Consider the following 16390-nt stretch of genomic DNA (forward strand, 5'->3'; position numbering starts at 1 on the left):
TGACGCACCTCGCGTGATACTCTTCCAGCCAATCAACAACCTGACATGGCGGCTATCTTGGACCGGCACCAAATATTCGCGAAATAGTAGATTCGTTGCACGGGCTTCTGCCACGCTACCGTCTACTTTCTCTTCACAGCGCTAACATGGCAATACAGCTGCCAAGGGCCAGGAAAATGTTTTATCTGAAGAAGTCTGCAGCGCCACGTCCCATTTCGTCATCTTTCATGAAAACGCAAAATTGCGTTTTGCAAAACTTCCGCTTCACAGCACAAGTTTTAAAACACGCGGCCTCTCGACAAGCAATCGGAGAGTCAACATGGCGGATAATGGCGGCCGTGCAGCCGGCGTGCGTGTCGAGAACAGAGCCCCAGACGCTAACCTGTTAAATATTACCTAAACAGGAAGTTGCCTGGCTGAACTCCATGCGAGTGAACCCCGTGTCAACATCTGACACGACGTGACACAAGGCCAACTAACGAAGGTAAAAAGCCGCTAACGTCAAATTTACTTCTTACGCGCTTCCGTACCACATTCTTCTCAATATTTTTGCCCGTTTATTTTGTGCCCGTACGTTTATGTGTTAACACAACCCAGCACGGCGTCGAGTCGGGGTTGGCAATGCCGCTTCAGGCCGATGTCGCCCGAGAATGTACAGAAGAAAATGGTTCCGCGATTCGCAGAAACGCTCGCACAGGCACGCTCCGAGACGCGTGATGCTCTGCGCAGCACCGCGGGTCTCGGAGACCATGCAGAGGGAGGGGAGGGAAAAGGCGGGCGCACCTTCGCTGGCTCTCCCGGTAGGCGAACGCGAGCAGGTCGGCGAGTCCCCCGCTGCCCTCGAACACCACCACGGGCAGCTGTCGCTTGAGGTGCTCCAGCACCAGCCGGGCGCAGCCGTCGCCCCCGGACACGAGCAAGGCGATGAGCGGAAGCTCGGCGCCACCGCCCTCCTTCTCGCCGCCGCCAGAGGACGCCGCTGCAGGCGCTGCGAACGTCGCAGGACCATTTAGTTCAAGACACTACGTGGTATAGTTCCGTTTTGAGCCGAAAGCTATTTAGTTAAGGACGACAGATGCCGCGTCAGTAACCATCCGCAAAGAGAGTCATATCACTGACAAACGAATTCTCGTAGCCGCAGACTTCCGCGCGATTAATTCACCCCGAAGTAACCAGACTCCCAAAGCGCAAGGGGTCCACTATTGAGATGGCACAGCTCGACGCGCCAGGAGAACAGTGCACAAAGCGGTAATAATCGAGCCAAAGATTGAGGTCAGCCTCTAAAGCACCGGTGGCCCAAGGTGAGAACAAGTGTAGGCAGCAGCTCTGCTCGACTCTATAGCTAGCCCGAGCTGGACATGCAACCTGTATGCCACAATGCACCCGGCTCGGCTCAACGCTATGAGTTTCAAGGCTTCTCTGCGGTGAGAAATGTGCCGTGCTGTGCCGCATCTCATCGTGCGCTGGCCAAGACGTGCGACTCCGAGTGTACGTCGCTATCGGCTATAGAATGGCTCCACGGCTTTGACTAACTGTACGAGCCTCGAATGGCCAAACAAACCCTTCAAAGAGCGAGAGTTCAATTGAAGTCCATCAGAACTGGGGCTTAGTTAAAAAAACACTTGGATACGCTGCTTCAGAGTAAATTTCGTCTGCATGGAAACTTTATTCTGGCATATATGAACACGATCTAATACTTCCGGCGCATTACGAAGCCAAGTCCAAGCTTCATGCGGCTACTGCCATCGAGCTCGTGAGTTCCATTGACTCCTCTCGCTTGTTTATTGGCTTGTGTGCCACCTCAGAGTTATAACATCTCTGTCGCATACCACGCGGAGGGCACTTGTTGAAACACCTCCGGTGGAAATCTTACAGCAACATTAAATGCAGCAGCATTCTACAAAGAGGGGCATCGATGCAGACTTTCAAAATCCTCACCGTGGTCGGAGAGGTTGATGAGCCGTTGCTCGAGGCGCAGCACGAAGTGGTTGAGCCCCGTGCGGTTGACCGTCTCGTCCCGCACGAGCACGTAATTGGAGTGGTCCGGGTTCAGCTCGAACTTGCCTTCTTCTGGCCGGTTGCCCTCGTTCTCGAGCTGAACGTCGGCCTGCTGCTCGCGAACAGCAAAAAAAGAAAAAGAGCGCCAGATCATAAGGCATATCGTGTGACCCGCGACAAATTGGTAAGGACCAAACTTCAAAGTTGAGTCACAGCGTAGCGCTTGTTGGTAGTTCATCTCAGGAAGAGAGAACTGTAGCGCAAGGCAGAACGACACAGTAAAGCGCATAGAAAAAACACACGCTGTCGTGTGTGTTTACCATGTGCTTTTTATTATTGTGTGTCCTACCTTATCTTCGTTTCCTTGTTTTGCTTTAGTCTTGTTTTTTAATTTATTACTGCGCTACAGTCCACTCTCCTTTAAAAAACGAGGTCCCACAACTCTTGCGCATGACGACGCAAACTGAGCTCGTTGCTTGCTTAAACATACGCGATTTGTAAAAAAAAAATAATAATAAGTAAGCGAGCCGATCGACAACGCCGCTTCGCACTCGCCCACCACCAAGTAAGGCAGCAGCGCCCTCACCCGTCCGTCGAGCAGGTCGGCGTTGACGAGCATGTCCTCGCGCACGATGCCCACCAGCCGCAGCGGCGGCAGGGTCGCGCGGGTGCGGTTCGGGTGCTTGTGGCATCGCAGCGCCTGCCGCCGGCGAAGCTCGTGGCTCACGGCGTCGCCGACCAGCTTGGCGAGCCCCGTGTTGAAGCCGTTGGTGAGCAGCCACATGGGCGTCGCGTTGGCGGCGCGCAGGAGTCCGTGCCGGAAGCCCTCGAGCCGCCTCGCGTCCGCCCAGTCGCCCAGCGGGCCCACGTGCGAGATGAGCACCAGGGCGATGCGCGGCGCCGAGAACAGCCACTCCTGGACCAGCACGCCGCTCACCTGGTCCGGGTCGATGTCGTGCCGGACGCGGATGTACGGCCGGGCCTGCAACGGGCCGTTCGAACGCGCGCGGGCCACTCCTGAACGCCCACTCGTGTTTACCACGGACAAGCAGGCAATGAGCTTTCTGCGCCGACAGCTTTTATAACAATTCTCGAATTTGCTGTCCCAGACTGCTCAGAACAGCCGAGGCACCGCCTTCTGTCAATGCTATGTAGACACCTTGCGTGAGCACGTGAACTCAATCTCATGTTGCCTTTCCTTTCTCCTTATTTCTTTCAATCCCATCTCCCCAGCGCAGAGCAGGCGCAATCGGACGTCCGTCTGGTTAACCTCCCTGCCTTTTATTTTTCTCTCGCTCTTTCCGCCAACGGCGTATACGATAGTTTTGGTCAGCCTGAAACGACAAATCGAAAAGACCCGTGGATTATACGCCTCGAAATGACGGCGTCGACTGCATTGACCATGGCTGTCGCCGATGTCGCGACATGCTTGCAACATCCCACCCTGTGTGCCAACACAGGCGATGTACCTGCGCGTCGACCATGTTGCACAGCTGTCACGAGTTCCATGCCCACTAATCAAAAGGTCATCTCAATTTTGCCACAAATCACACAAGTATCCGCAGGTACCACTGCGAGTGTTGTCAAATATGACACAGGACTTAATTTCTTACTACTGTTGGTATCAATGCGCCTGCCCAATGAACGCCTTTAGTGGACGTAGAGTTCTTTCGAGGTGATGTATCTAAGCGTAGTGATCTGTTTTTATCGCAATTATTGAAAAGAACGGGCTTAATGGACTCGTTGCCGCCTCACTAATGCGAAAAACGACGGTGCTCCGGTACATGAAAATACACAAAGGAAAAGACCGCACACGTGTCAGCGCCTTCTTTTTATTGCAAGGAACAGCGCAAAGAAAACACTGACCGAAGGAGGACACGGACCACGGTTCGCCATCCTCCTTCTGTCCGTGCATTACATGCGCTGTTCCTAGGGATGCGCCGAATCAACAAGGTCCAACCTGTACCGTTCTTCGTCTGGCGCCAGCCAATCATGTGCCAAAAGTGAGTATGCATGCTACAGAGCAGTCTGGCGATCGCACTGGCGTCAAGCAAATAAATTAGCCGGCACTGTGTCCGCGCAGCGCTGTGATTTCAGCCCCTTTAATCGACGACTCAAGCTTCCAGGACGCTGAACAGCTTTAAAGTGACAGTACGCAAGTATGTCATTGTCTTATGTCTCCACGCGCACTTTTTCGCGCGTGAAGCAGGGCGCGATTGTCAATCTACAGTGCTACGTACGGATAAACCAGAGCGCTGCTGCTTGCGTCTCGAGGAGATGCTCCACACCATTCCTCCATCGGCACTCCTTCAAAAGCGTACTCAGTTGCAAGCAACACGTGACAAGCCTTTACGGTCGATAACTGCACATATGTGCGTGAGAGACGCGAGGTACCTGGTTACGTTCGATCAAAAAACACCTAAATATAATTAAAGACACTAATGTGGGCTGGTTGGCTGCGAGTATACTGAAACATCATCTTACGGTGCAATTTTAGACGGGACAAAGCGAGATACACAGGACAAATGCCAAACTTCAACTGGTCTTTACTTCACAACGATGTACAGTAATTCACAATACCTGGATAATTCCAAGCATACACGCGCGTTAGTGCAACTATTAGCGACGCGGTCGTATACCTTGAGGCCATGGCCGAGAATTTAGCCTTCGCGCTCATCATCATCATCATCATCAGCCTGGTTACGCCCACTGCAGGGCAAAGGCCTCTCCCACACTTCTCCAACTACCCCGGTCATGTACTAATTGTGGCCACGTTGTCCCTGCAAACTTCTGAATCTCATCCGCCCACCAAACTTTCTGCCGCCCCCTGCTACGCTTCCCTTTCCTTGGAATCCAGTCCGTAACCCTTTATGACCATCGGTTATCTTCCCTCCTCATTATATGCCCTGCCCATGCCCATTTCTTTTTCTTGATTTCAACTAAGATGTCATTAACTCGCGTTTTTTCCCTCACCCAATCTGCTCTTTTCTTATCCCTTAACGTTACACCCATCATTCTTTTTTCCATAGCTCGTTGCGTCGTCCTCAATTTAAGCAGAACCCTTTTCGTAAGCATCCAGGTTTCTGCCCCGTACGTGAGTAGAGCGCTTAGCATACATGAAGCCAAAGAGCCACCACTGCGGCTAGCATGAAGTCGTCTCGGGAGTCATATCCTGTGATATCCTGTAGTTCATTTAGAATGTATGATGACGCGTTACAAGCCAAAGAGGGCCGGATGGCTACCGCTTCATTCGAGACGACGACCGCCAATTGTGCTCGCAGGCGCCACAATGTTGCGTCTCCGTTCATAGAGCTTGAGCGATAAACACCTCGGGATATTTAGCTTCATCGCCTACCTCGCGACGATAATGAGCGTACCAAAGTGAACGGTGTTCAAGAAACGGTGTACTTGTGGACGACTTGGTGTGTACAAGAAAGTGCTCCAATAGTTGTGCACTCACTTGCAGTGTCGGGCGTCTACGATGTTTCAGTTTTGTTTTTGTTACCCACTTGCCCCAATACAGAGCACTCCTACCCCATACAATAGCAAAGTGCATGGTATACCATAGGCACTCTGTACACCACACAGGGTGCGCCAGTACAGGGTACCCATGCGCTTACCCAAGCCTGTGCTTTCACTGCTAACCCCTACGTACACCGTCCCATTTTCCTCTTTCTAAACTAAGTATGCAGTACCCGCTCGGAATCAGTCTAATCACATACAGTGCGCCTCCCGTGAAAGGGTTCGTTATCATCGACGCGTCTTCGTGCGTTTGCGCAGACGTCGGCCCGGTCGCAGTTTCGAGGCTGATTCGCGGCTTACTGACAGTGCAATGCGCTTCCACCCTCAGTGAGCAGACAGAGTCACTTGTCGGACGCGATATCTTTACGCGCTTTTTATACCGCGCGCTGTTCCTGTGAGCCGCCAAGTAGGGCGCACTTATCGTGTCGGACGATCGCAGCGGACGTCCGCGAGGTTCTGAAAACAGCCTCGTTCCCGTTGCTGCAGCAGCCCATCTGCTTCCGAAAACCGCGCGCAACGCGACCCGCAGAGAACGACTCTTTTTTGCCGAACCAGACAACTCGAAAAGAGGACGCGACAAAGGAGAAGCGTGACACGCAAGCCCCCGTCGCAGTAGACTTTTCTGCCTCACGCGTTACTTCCTTTCGGCAGCGCGTCCGCGCACCCTAAGTGTCCCACCGCCTCTCACCGAGAAGGCCTCCGGACGTTAAGGTCGCGCTGTCGTTGCGAGTGACGCTGGAGCATCGTCGATCATCTCCCGCACCGGGGGTGCCGAGGGCACTAGCACGCGGCCTTTGTACATAGTGTTACGAGAACTTCGACTGCGCTAACCAGCCAACTGTTGTGTCACTCATGCCGGAGCCGTTGCGAGTTGTTAATTTGTAAACCGCAGGTGACGGCAGAGGCGGCGCTTGACGAGCTTTACGGGACGACTGGAGTTAGTTCCAGTACACACATTAACAAAGAGGTAGGGAGTCGTTAAATTAACCGCGCATTCATCGTGACGCAATTATCTGATGGCCTTGAATGGCCATCTGCCTCATCATCATCGCATGCTGCGAGGCCGAGCGGTGATCAAAGTGGTTGATGTACGTTTCAGAGCACACAACACTGGTTTCGCGCAGTCGGCGTGGTTGCAGGCGCGGCGATTAACGGTCAGCCTCTCTGCGAGTCCCAACAAAGTCCAGCAGCTTTGATTCAACTTTATCGACTTCCTGATGTGCACTCTCGAAATATCAACACAAGTATTGCCGGCAATCATTACCCGTGTCACGTAGAGCCCCGACATAATCGACGAAATAGACGAGACGTACCTCTTCAAGAAAACGTGGAAGCTGCTATTGAACTCCATAATCTAAAAAGAGGTGAACAAGAGATGAAAGGCATAGAGGTTAACTAGATTAAGTGTCCGGTTGGCTACTCTGCACAGGGGGATGGGCTAAGGGGCAGAAAAGATGAGAAAACAAAAGAAGATTAAAAAGAAAAGGAACGCATCAGTTCGCACATACTACAGTTCTTCAATGAGTCCCGTTTCTTTTAAAAAGCACATTAGCGCTTTTAAAGCAGTTCGTGCCGACGTCGGCGGGGACCAGGGTCCAAGAATTCTGGCTTCCGTCGGTTGTCAAGTCTTCTCGCGCGTGGTGCTGAGGACTTTTCTTTGTGGACTGAAACGACGACGATCACGACGGCTAGCGTCTCAACTTGCGTAGTCCGCTATGCCGACTATACGCTGCCGACCATCTTAGGATGCTCTAGAAGATATTCCGGCAAATCATTTTTTTTTCACATGCATGTAATGCCGTTTGAGTAGATATTTCGAAACTGACGATTACGTACTTTAGCAACAAAAAAAGACGATATAAAAAAATTAAACGATGAATAAACATAGGATAGAGAGGGGAGTATAGATGGAAGGACAAGGAGGTTAAGCAGATGGCAATCTCCAGTTTGCTACCGTGGCCTGCGGCCTAAGGGAGGAGGAAATGATAAAAAGGCAATGGAAGAGAGGTGATACACCTCTCTTCCATTCAGAGGTGATACACCGAGCTAAAACACAGGCACTGAAATTTAAAAAGAAAAGAACAAAACAGGAATGTTAGCCACTGACGACCGGCTAGCTGGCATCCCTGCACTCGCACAAAAGTGCGAAAGGATTGACAGATAATAAGAAATTGGACGTTTTGCGCGCTCAAAATTAGGGTACGCAAACCGCCGGGCGTACAAAACAAGCAAATACATTACAGAAGAACGCAAACAGGGCGTGAGGGTTCAGGTACTCTTGGGTGGGCTATTTCTAAAGCTCCCTAATAAACGACGGAAGTGTACCAGGCGGCCGGCGGCAGACGTAGCCAAGTACCGCTGCTTACACAGCCTAAATATCACACTGCGGGGTCATCAACATCGCCAAATCTGCGCGGAGCAATTGTACGCAATCTGCTCGACCGTTTCAAGGTGCGCCACTGGAGAGGTCCGCGACGTCCGGTCAGCGGGCGGGCGACTCACCTCCGCCTCATAGGCGAAGTTCTTCCAGAAGCGGATGCCGCCCCGGGACAGCAGGTACCGCTGCGACGAAGCATCGTCGTCGACCGCGCTGGTCTGCCGCTGAACGGACGACTGGCGCACCAACGGCGGAGACGGCACCAGCGGAATCTCGGCGTCCGACTGCGAAAGGCAGAACAGCGCGTCCATCAAGAGAGCAGCGCAATCTCGGTTTCGCTGTTCGCACTGCCCGGCCACTCTTGACCCAGTGACGTAAAGGGGGCACAAATTACGCGACAAGGTTCATCGTTGGACTACGCTGGTGATCACACTTCGCAAGCGTTGCAGCTCATAAGACAGGTGCACAGAACGATACAAAATGACATAAGTACACCGTGGTGTCTTCCATGTTTCACTCTGTGCCCTATGCAGTCTTATGTGCAGCAATGCTTTCGAAGAGGCACAAATGTTTCCAAGAAAAAGATTCAAACGCACGCATATGTTCTCGGCATTCTTTTTTCCTATGCATGTCATCGTTGTTGTGTATACGTGTGACAAGTGCGCTTTATAAGGCCCGTGTCGTAAATTTTCATTCAGTATCAAACAATATTTGCCTCGAAAAATCGTACAAGCACAGTTTACTGACCAACCAATAAACATAACGCTTTTCCGCCAGCAAGGCAGCTCGTGTGCACACATAAAATGAGGTGACTACACACAGACTCTACTTCTAAACCACGAGCACAAAATAAGTTAGTAAAATCTTCCCGCGGAATGATACAAAATTATACATAGAGTCGCCCCGCACAAAACAGCCAGAAGTTTCGCCTGTTCATCCTTTTCCCCGAGCACGGGAACCGCCGGCGCGATCTCTCAGCCAGAGCGAGAAACAAGCTGGCTTCACGCGGATACAAACATTATGCAGACCCAATTGAAGTACATGTTGCAATCAATGGGAAGCGAAGCCTTAGTGAACCGGTCAATTAAACGGTACACAACAAACGGTGTGATGCGTATGACCGCGTTTGTTTTCATGAGACACAACGTGTAATTTCATGCAATGTTTATGCACCGCACATATCACAAATTTAATCTCGTGCAACGTTTAGATTTATGCACAACGCTGATGAGAAGCTATGGCGTAACGCCATTACCAAATCACGCACGTGAGCGGTACGGGATGACGACACAGCGACGTCACGAGAACGAAGGCGATGTACAATGACTGTAGAGGAAATGGTGGTGATGAGAAGTGTATGCGCAGAGAAGTACAACACTTAGCTACGCGTGAGAATTACGAAACACACACCCAGCGGCAGTTTACCACTGGCCCGAGAATGGAGTATACACCAGATAAAAGTCACGGACGTCATTGAACAGCATGTGCCCATTCCATTGAGAGGTCTGCGTGGTTTAGAAATATGAGCAGACATTATATGCGCGGAAAAACATTAAACTTGGCAGAATCGTGTATTGATTCATGTTTGGAGGGTGGCATGAAAACCTACACGGGACCAAAGGCGTAAATTATTATTGTGTGAAACAGTCAAAGAGCACACAAAAACAGGCGCGAGGAATCACGTTATATAGCGTTTCAATGGTTACGAGGACACTGCAATATTCATGGAAATACTGCGCCGGATGAAGCTGCGAAGCGGCCGCGCAATAACTAAAAAAAGAAGCAACTATTAAATCTCCTTCAGGCAGCGAAGTCGACCTGCTCCTGAGACGTATACCCTGTCATGTGAGCAAGAAATGCCTGCTTTTATCAGCAGACTAAGAGTTCCGAGTTACACTTCCAGATGTTTGCCCCCGAAGCTTACACGGAGCAAAACATCATTGCTACACAGGATTCGACTCGGCGTTGCTTTCACCCGTCGCTACGCACACCTCATCGGCCAATCGAACAACCCTGATTGTGTACACTGCCAGATGCCCGAAACACTGCAACACGTACTGTGCGACTGCCCAGCATATATGCTGGAGCGAAGGACATTAGGCAGTTTCCTAGCCAGCGTTGGCAGACAACTACTGTCGAAGGAAGCTATCCTCGGCCCATGGCCTGACACTGCAATTTCAGTGCGTGCAACAAAAGTTTTGTTGAAGTTCCTGCAGGACACCAAGCTCGACGAGCGGCTCTAGCGAGGCAACTGTCTCATGTACATAAGCACTCACCACTTCTCTTATCATCATCATCCATCCCAATACTTTCACTCCCCTTCCCTCTTCCCCAGTGCAGAGTAGCAGACTAGAGCGCACTAGCTCAGGTCGACCTCTCTGTCTTTCCTATCAATAAATTCTATTCTATTTTTTTACTCTTCAAGAACCGCGTATAAAGCTGTCAATTGCGTCAAACCTGGGCGGGCGATAACAGAACATTTGAAACATACTGCATCGTCTGCGGCACAGCATATACTCGGTACTTCTTGTGCAGGATAAAACGTGCCTCTAGTCATCTTTGGTTCTGTGGCCACCCAGACAAAGAGAGAGAGAGAGAGAAAGAGAGAGAGAGATAGCAAAGAGAGGAAAGGCAGGGAGGTCAACCAGACGAGCGTCCGGTTTACTACCCTATATTGGGGGAAGCGAAAGGGGGACCAGAAAGAGGCAAGCGGGATAGAGGGAACACTGTGTGTGCACGCAGCAAAGCGCCTGGAAATCAATCAAGTCCATGCAAGTGCTCCGCCGATACGTTAGGCTGCCGTCATTCTGCTGTCTGAAGCTAATCTTGGTGCTTCCCCATAGCTGGTAATGCACGTTGAAGTCACCAGTGAAGACCAAGGAGCCGGTGGGCGTCAGCAGTACGTTGCAGTGCGTGACTGTATATTGTTAAGCTAAACCCCAGCCTTTTTGACATCAGTGCGAATAGAATGATGCGGATGAGCCATGATGCTCACTCAAGAGTTGCAAGTACTGAACTGAGAGCATCCAGCACTTGCATTGCTTCGCGCTGGCGGAGTGTGCAGGTTATTCAAGAGCATTTGAAAAGTCTTCATCAGAGACCGGAGCATCATAACCACTTGTCGGTCTTCTTCGGGCAATTTGTCAGGAACCCGCGCTGCGCACTCTACAGCCGCGCACAGCTGTATCACTTGGCGTGGCTCCGGCTGTGGCACCGGCTGTGCCACCGACTGTGGCATCGGCTGTGGCGTCGGCTGCGGCTTCGGTTCTGACTTACGCTGTTGTTCTGGCTTTGGCTGTTGATTTAGTAGTTCGGACCAAGTTGCATTGTTCTCCGTCATGACCTTGTCAGATTTAGATTGAATTCCGCCAGGCCTAGCGGGCTGAGGAGGAGATGTTGTCGGATGGAGCGCGCTCTTCACAGAGGCATCAGCGTCGGGGGTGTCGCTTTCTAACGGCCGCAACAGCTTTCCGACGAGACGAATGGTCTCTCGCCATCTGCTTCAAGATCGCCTTTTCCTTCTTCATTTTGGGGCAGTCCTTCGAGGAAGCATCATGGGACCCATGGCAATTGGTGCATTTGAGAACCGTGGCAGCACAGGAACCGGCAGTGTGGGGCTGGCTGCTGCGTGAGCAAACTCTCGTGCTCTCGCACATGGCGCTCACGTGTCCCAGCCTCATACAATTGCGGCATTGCAGTTGCCTTGGGATGAACGTTCGCACAGGGTTGCCTAAAGTGGCCCACCTTGACGTGCGAAGGCAGAGCCTCGCCCTTGAACATAATTTTCACACACACCGGGATTTGCCGAGGCGATACACGTGTTATGGTGACGCCATCAACGGTAGGCTTCACTAGAATCGGCAAGTCAGCGGTGGCCATAGAGACGTCCACGTCGTAGATGACACCAGCAGTAGAACCACTGTTCAGGGGGGTGTACGAGTGGAGCTTAACGCCACCTAGTTCTGTAACTTTATTCAAATTTCTCGGCGCAGTCTCATGTGTGACGTCGATAGCCAACACATTTTTTCGTATGTTGACTCTAATGTTTGTTACCTGATTTGGCGCCACCACTTCAAGTAGCGCCGATACAGACTGTCTGTTGGGCCACCTCAGGTTGTCGGTAGAAAGTTCTGGTACAAATAGAACCGTGCTGACTGCGGTATTCTGAGCTGGTCGTACCGTTGGCGTGCTCGAAGACATTGACGCCCTGGTGGTGTGTCTTCGTTTCGCCTTGCGGCTCCACACAAGCTCGAAGGCGTCATCGGAGAAGTCCTCATTGCTGAGCGGGTAGACGCTGGTGTCATCGCCGTCGGTATCGCTCTGGAGGCCGGTCCGCTTCCTAGACGCAGCCGCCGCTGAAGTCCATTCCCGGCACAGACACGGGGACGTCAACTTGCATCCGCGCCACGAACCATGCCGGCTCTCCAAAGATGTACGCGGAAATAAGGTGAAAACGGCTGAGCTGGAGAAATAGCGTTCTGGCTCGCTGGCACTGCGACGCAGACAAAGACGTTTACCACCTCCTTCGCGAGTGCTTAAGGCACGAAAGTGCAAGGCGAAGATTGAGGGAAGATTTAATGCTATTATATCGACTACCACTCGGTATGAAAAAAAAATTATATACTAGCCCCATGAGCAACAGCGGGGCTTCAGAGAAAAGCGCTTGCCACTTTTAAAGTTTTCTTCAAAGATAACAATGTCTTAGGTTTATATTAAATTTTACCGTGCTCTGAACGATATGCGTGATATAGATCTAAGCTTGTTATGTTGTCGAGTAGTTATGTTTGATGTCCTCTAAGTCCATATACTTACCTATTGTGTACTCGTTTACAAACTGTGCTTCTGTATATGTTCTCGGACAATTAGAAGTACTTGTGTTTAAATATCCATCTGCACACGTGCTTATTTTCCTTGGATTTCTGGAGGTATATACATAACTTTGTGTTCATGCTGGCTGACTGTATTTTGTGATACGTAGATCTGTGACACATTGTATGAAAACTTTTGTGATAACATTTTTCTTTGCACAAGTAGCAGCCGGTTCTACCTGAAAACGCCAACCTACATTATCACAATAACAAAGGAAGACGCGGAACGGCCGCAGAATTAAAGCGCCTAACTGCAACTGGCGAAATTTATTGAAGCAACCTAACTTCACATAGGCATCATGCTAACGGCACTACTCACAAGAAAAAAGAAGGTTTACCTAGTGTCACATTTTTTCCTCTTGTTTTTTTTTTTGTGTGTGTGTGTGTGATAGTGGCGTTAGCACGATAACTATATGAAGCTAGGTTGCTTCAATAAATCTGGCCAACTGAATGTCAGCGCTTTAACTGTGCGGCTGTTCTTTGGTGTCGTGTAGGTTTTCGCGCTGCCCTTCAAAAATTATATGTACATGTTTTATATTATGATGTTTTATTACACAGAGCAAAGGCAGGCTCGCTGGCACTATCCTTACTTGTTCCTCAAAACTGCGCACTATGTGCGCAGCCTACACGGGGCGATATACCAACGACCCGCGAAACCAGGCCAAACCAGGAAGAAGGTGCAAAAAAAGCTTCGCCTTAAAACAGGCGAGGGGGGATCCGCGCGCTCGAGCTGGTGGAAAACAGGCACACTTCAAGAGGAGTGACTCCATACACACCCCGTTACCAGGTGACACTCGTTCCCATTTACAAACCTCCACTCTATATATCAACCACCGAAGAGGATCCCATTTCTGTGCGTAGACGTCATGGGCGAGCGAGAGAAAGAGAGAGAGAGAGAGAGAGAAACAACTTTATTCGGTCCACTATAGACGTAAGCAAGCTCCACGTCACCTGGCTAGGCCCACTCGGGGACCATCAGGTGAAACCTGACGGCCCTCTCGCGAGCCCTCTGGACTGCCAGGATTTGAGAGGTCTGATCCTGGGCCCTAATTAGCTTCATCATTTCCTCTTGAGTGAAAGGGGGACCGGCAGAGGCGCAGCCCCACATGACATGTTCGAAGTCCGCATAAACACCACACAGAGGGCAGTACGGGCTTGGGAACCGTTCGGGGTACATTGTGTGCAGCGCCGCGGGGCTCAGGTAGGTTCTTGTTAGCAGAAGTCTGAGAGTGACTGCCTGGGCCCTGCACAGCGAGGAGTGCGGCGAAGGTAGGAGTCTTCTTGACAGATAACAGAGAGAAAAAGAGAGACGCATGCGCATATACGATATCGTTGTCATGGATCCACGGGGCGCTGTCTTCCATCGCAACAACAGGGAAGCCACCTCTCGCGAGAAAGGTTGATTCGAGGAGCGCGTTCTCGCATAGCGAGATGGTTGGATGAGCGAGATGGATCTACATTTCGAACGCCTGTCTGGGCGAAGCAGAAACGGTGAGGACACCTGCGCTGTGCTTTGTCTTTTTCGGTTTCGCGCTGACACGCTTTGGAAACTTTGCGCAAGTGTAACCGGCGGAAGCATATGCACGTGAGTGAAACTTGAAGCGGCGCGAAGAAAACAACAATCGAAAACACGCGCAACAGGACGAGCGCTGCACTGCCAACTGGAAAAGTTATTGAACGACCACCCAGCTTTTATAACATGCCAGAAAAACACCGACAATAACCGGAAGGTTGAAACGCACGCGTACTGCCTACAAGTAGAGGTGCTTACCTAAAAAATTCATCTAATATTTTGTTAGGCTGAGCAGTACGCGTGCGTTTCAACCTTTGTTGGAGTTTTTATTTATTGGAGTTGCTTTAGCGGCTTAACCTGAAAGCACTTTATACGACGCGCTGTTAGCGGCTTTTGTTTGTCGCTTTTGTAATAGATAGGAGTCGCTGCTCTGTTTGCCGAACAGCTAGCGGGTCGCCATCTAATCACAAGAACATTAATAAAAAGCCTCTGCATGATGGCGCAAATACCACAGTGGTGTCTTTAAAAAAAAATTAAATTATGGGGTTTTACGTGCCAAAACCACTTTCTGATTATGAGGCACGCCGTAGTGGAGGACTCCGGAAATTTCGACCACCTGGGGTTCTTTAACGTGCACCTTAATCTAAGTACACTGGTGTTTTCGCATTTCGCCCCCATCGAAATGCGGCCGCCGTGGCCGGGATTCGATCCCGCGACCTCGTGCTCAGCAGCCTAACACCATAGCCACTGAGCAACCACGGCGGGTACAGTGGTGTCTTGCCTTGTCCGCAAACGTATTACCGCTTACGCAATACCCGATCGCCGGACAAGTGCACAGCAGCAGCAACGCTGGTAGCGCCATCTTTTTTTACGCATCGTGCATACAGAGAGCACAAAGTTTCAATGACTTTTCATATTCTGCTTATCTGCTGGCGTAAAGCGTCGTTAGCGACATATGAATTTACGTGCGATCCTTTTACGACTTTTCTTCTGGAGAAAACTTGTGCCGCCCGAAAACGCTTCATATGTATTGTAGCGGCATAAATCGTCGCAGCATGATACCACCGCTATTCACACTACTGCCACTTATAGCTGCGATTACCTGGTGATTTGCAACGGTAAGAAATTTAAGGGAGAGCTAAAAGAAGTGAAATACATCTAAGTAGAATAGAAAGGCGGTTCCGCATCACACGAGCACAGTGAATGCGTATAAACACCACACAGGCGGCGCCACTAATGGCTAGGTCATTTAAGCATGAAGATTTGTTGACGTACCTAATAAGGTCAGACAATAGAAAATTCAGTGCCTGTGTAAACTGCAGTATCGGCTGCAGTATCAGCTCGAGAAGCGGAGTTCCGCCAACGTTTATAGTTTCGCACGGTGATGTTGCAATAGCAGTACCTTGAATCTTAAGATACACGATACATTTATTCATGTATCGGAAATACAGATACTGATACACGTCTTGCGAGACGTATCAAGATAGAGATACAAGCTACCCAAAGAGTATCTAAGATATCCAAGATACTTGTATCTTCGATACTGCCCAGCACTGGTTGGAGAGCATACGGCAGACAATGTCAGCTCCTGACTGGAAGCTTACCATTATCATTGAAAAGGAAGGTGTGCAGTCAGTCCATTTTACCAGTGCTGACATATGGGGAAGAAACTTAGAGACTGCTCTTTTCTTATCCCTTAACGTTACACCCAGCATTCTTCTTTCCATAGCTTGTTGCGTCGTCCTCAATTTAAGTAGAACCCTTTTCGTAAGCCTCCAGGTTTCTGCCCCGTACGTGAGTACTGGTAAGACACAGCTGTTATAAACTTTTCTCTTGAGGGATAATGGCAACCTGCTGTTCATGATCTGAGAATGCCTGCCAAACGCACCGCAGCCCATTCTTATTCTTCTGATTATTTCAGTCTCATGATCCGGATCCGAGGTCACTACCTGCCCTAAGTAGATGTATTCCCTTACCAATTCCAGTGCCTCGCTGCCTATCGGAAACTGCTGTTCTCTTCCGAGACTGTTAAACATTACTTTAGTTTTTTGCAGATTAATTGTTAGACCCACCCTTCTGCTTTGCCTATCCACTAAGCACTATTACTAAGCA

General features: G+C 50.4%; 1 protein-coding gene across 1 annotated transcript in view; it reads right to left on the reverse strand.

The window, feature by feature from the left end:
- LOC126530532 (transient receptor potential cation channel subfamily M member-like 2) overlaps positions 1 to 16390 on the reverse strand; it is a 214013-nt gene that overhangs the window by 119812 nt on the left and 77811 nt on the right. The window contains exons 2-5 of the mRNA XM_050177803.2: positions 8023 to 8181; positions 2585 to 2980; positions 1939 to 2110; positions 784 to 988 (exon numbers count right to left, since the gene is read on the reverse strand). Of these exons, the coding sequence (XP_050033760.1) occupies positions 784 to 988; positions 1939 to 2110; positions 2585 to 2980; positions 8023 to 8181 (932 nt within the window). The remainder of the gene's footprint in view (positions 1 to 783; positions 989 to 1938; positions 2111 to 2584; positions 2981 to 8022; positions 8182 to 16390) is intronic.

This window comes from Dermacentor andersoni, chromosome 4, assembly GCF_023375885.2.
Source record: "Dermacentor andersoni chromosome 4, qqDerAnde1_hic_scaffold, whole genome shotgun sequence".
NCBI classification, from domain to species: Eukaryota; Metazoa; Arthropoda; class Arachnida; order Ixodida; family Ixodidae; genus Dermacentor; species Dermacentor andersoni.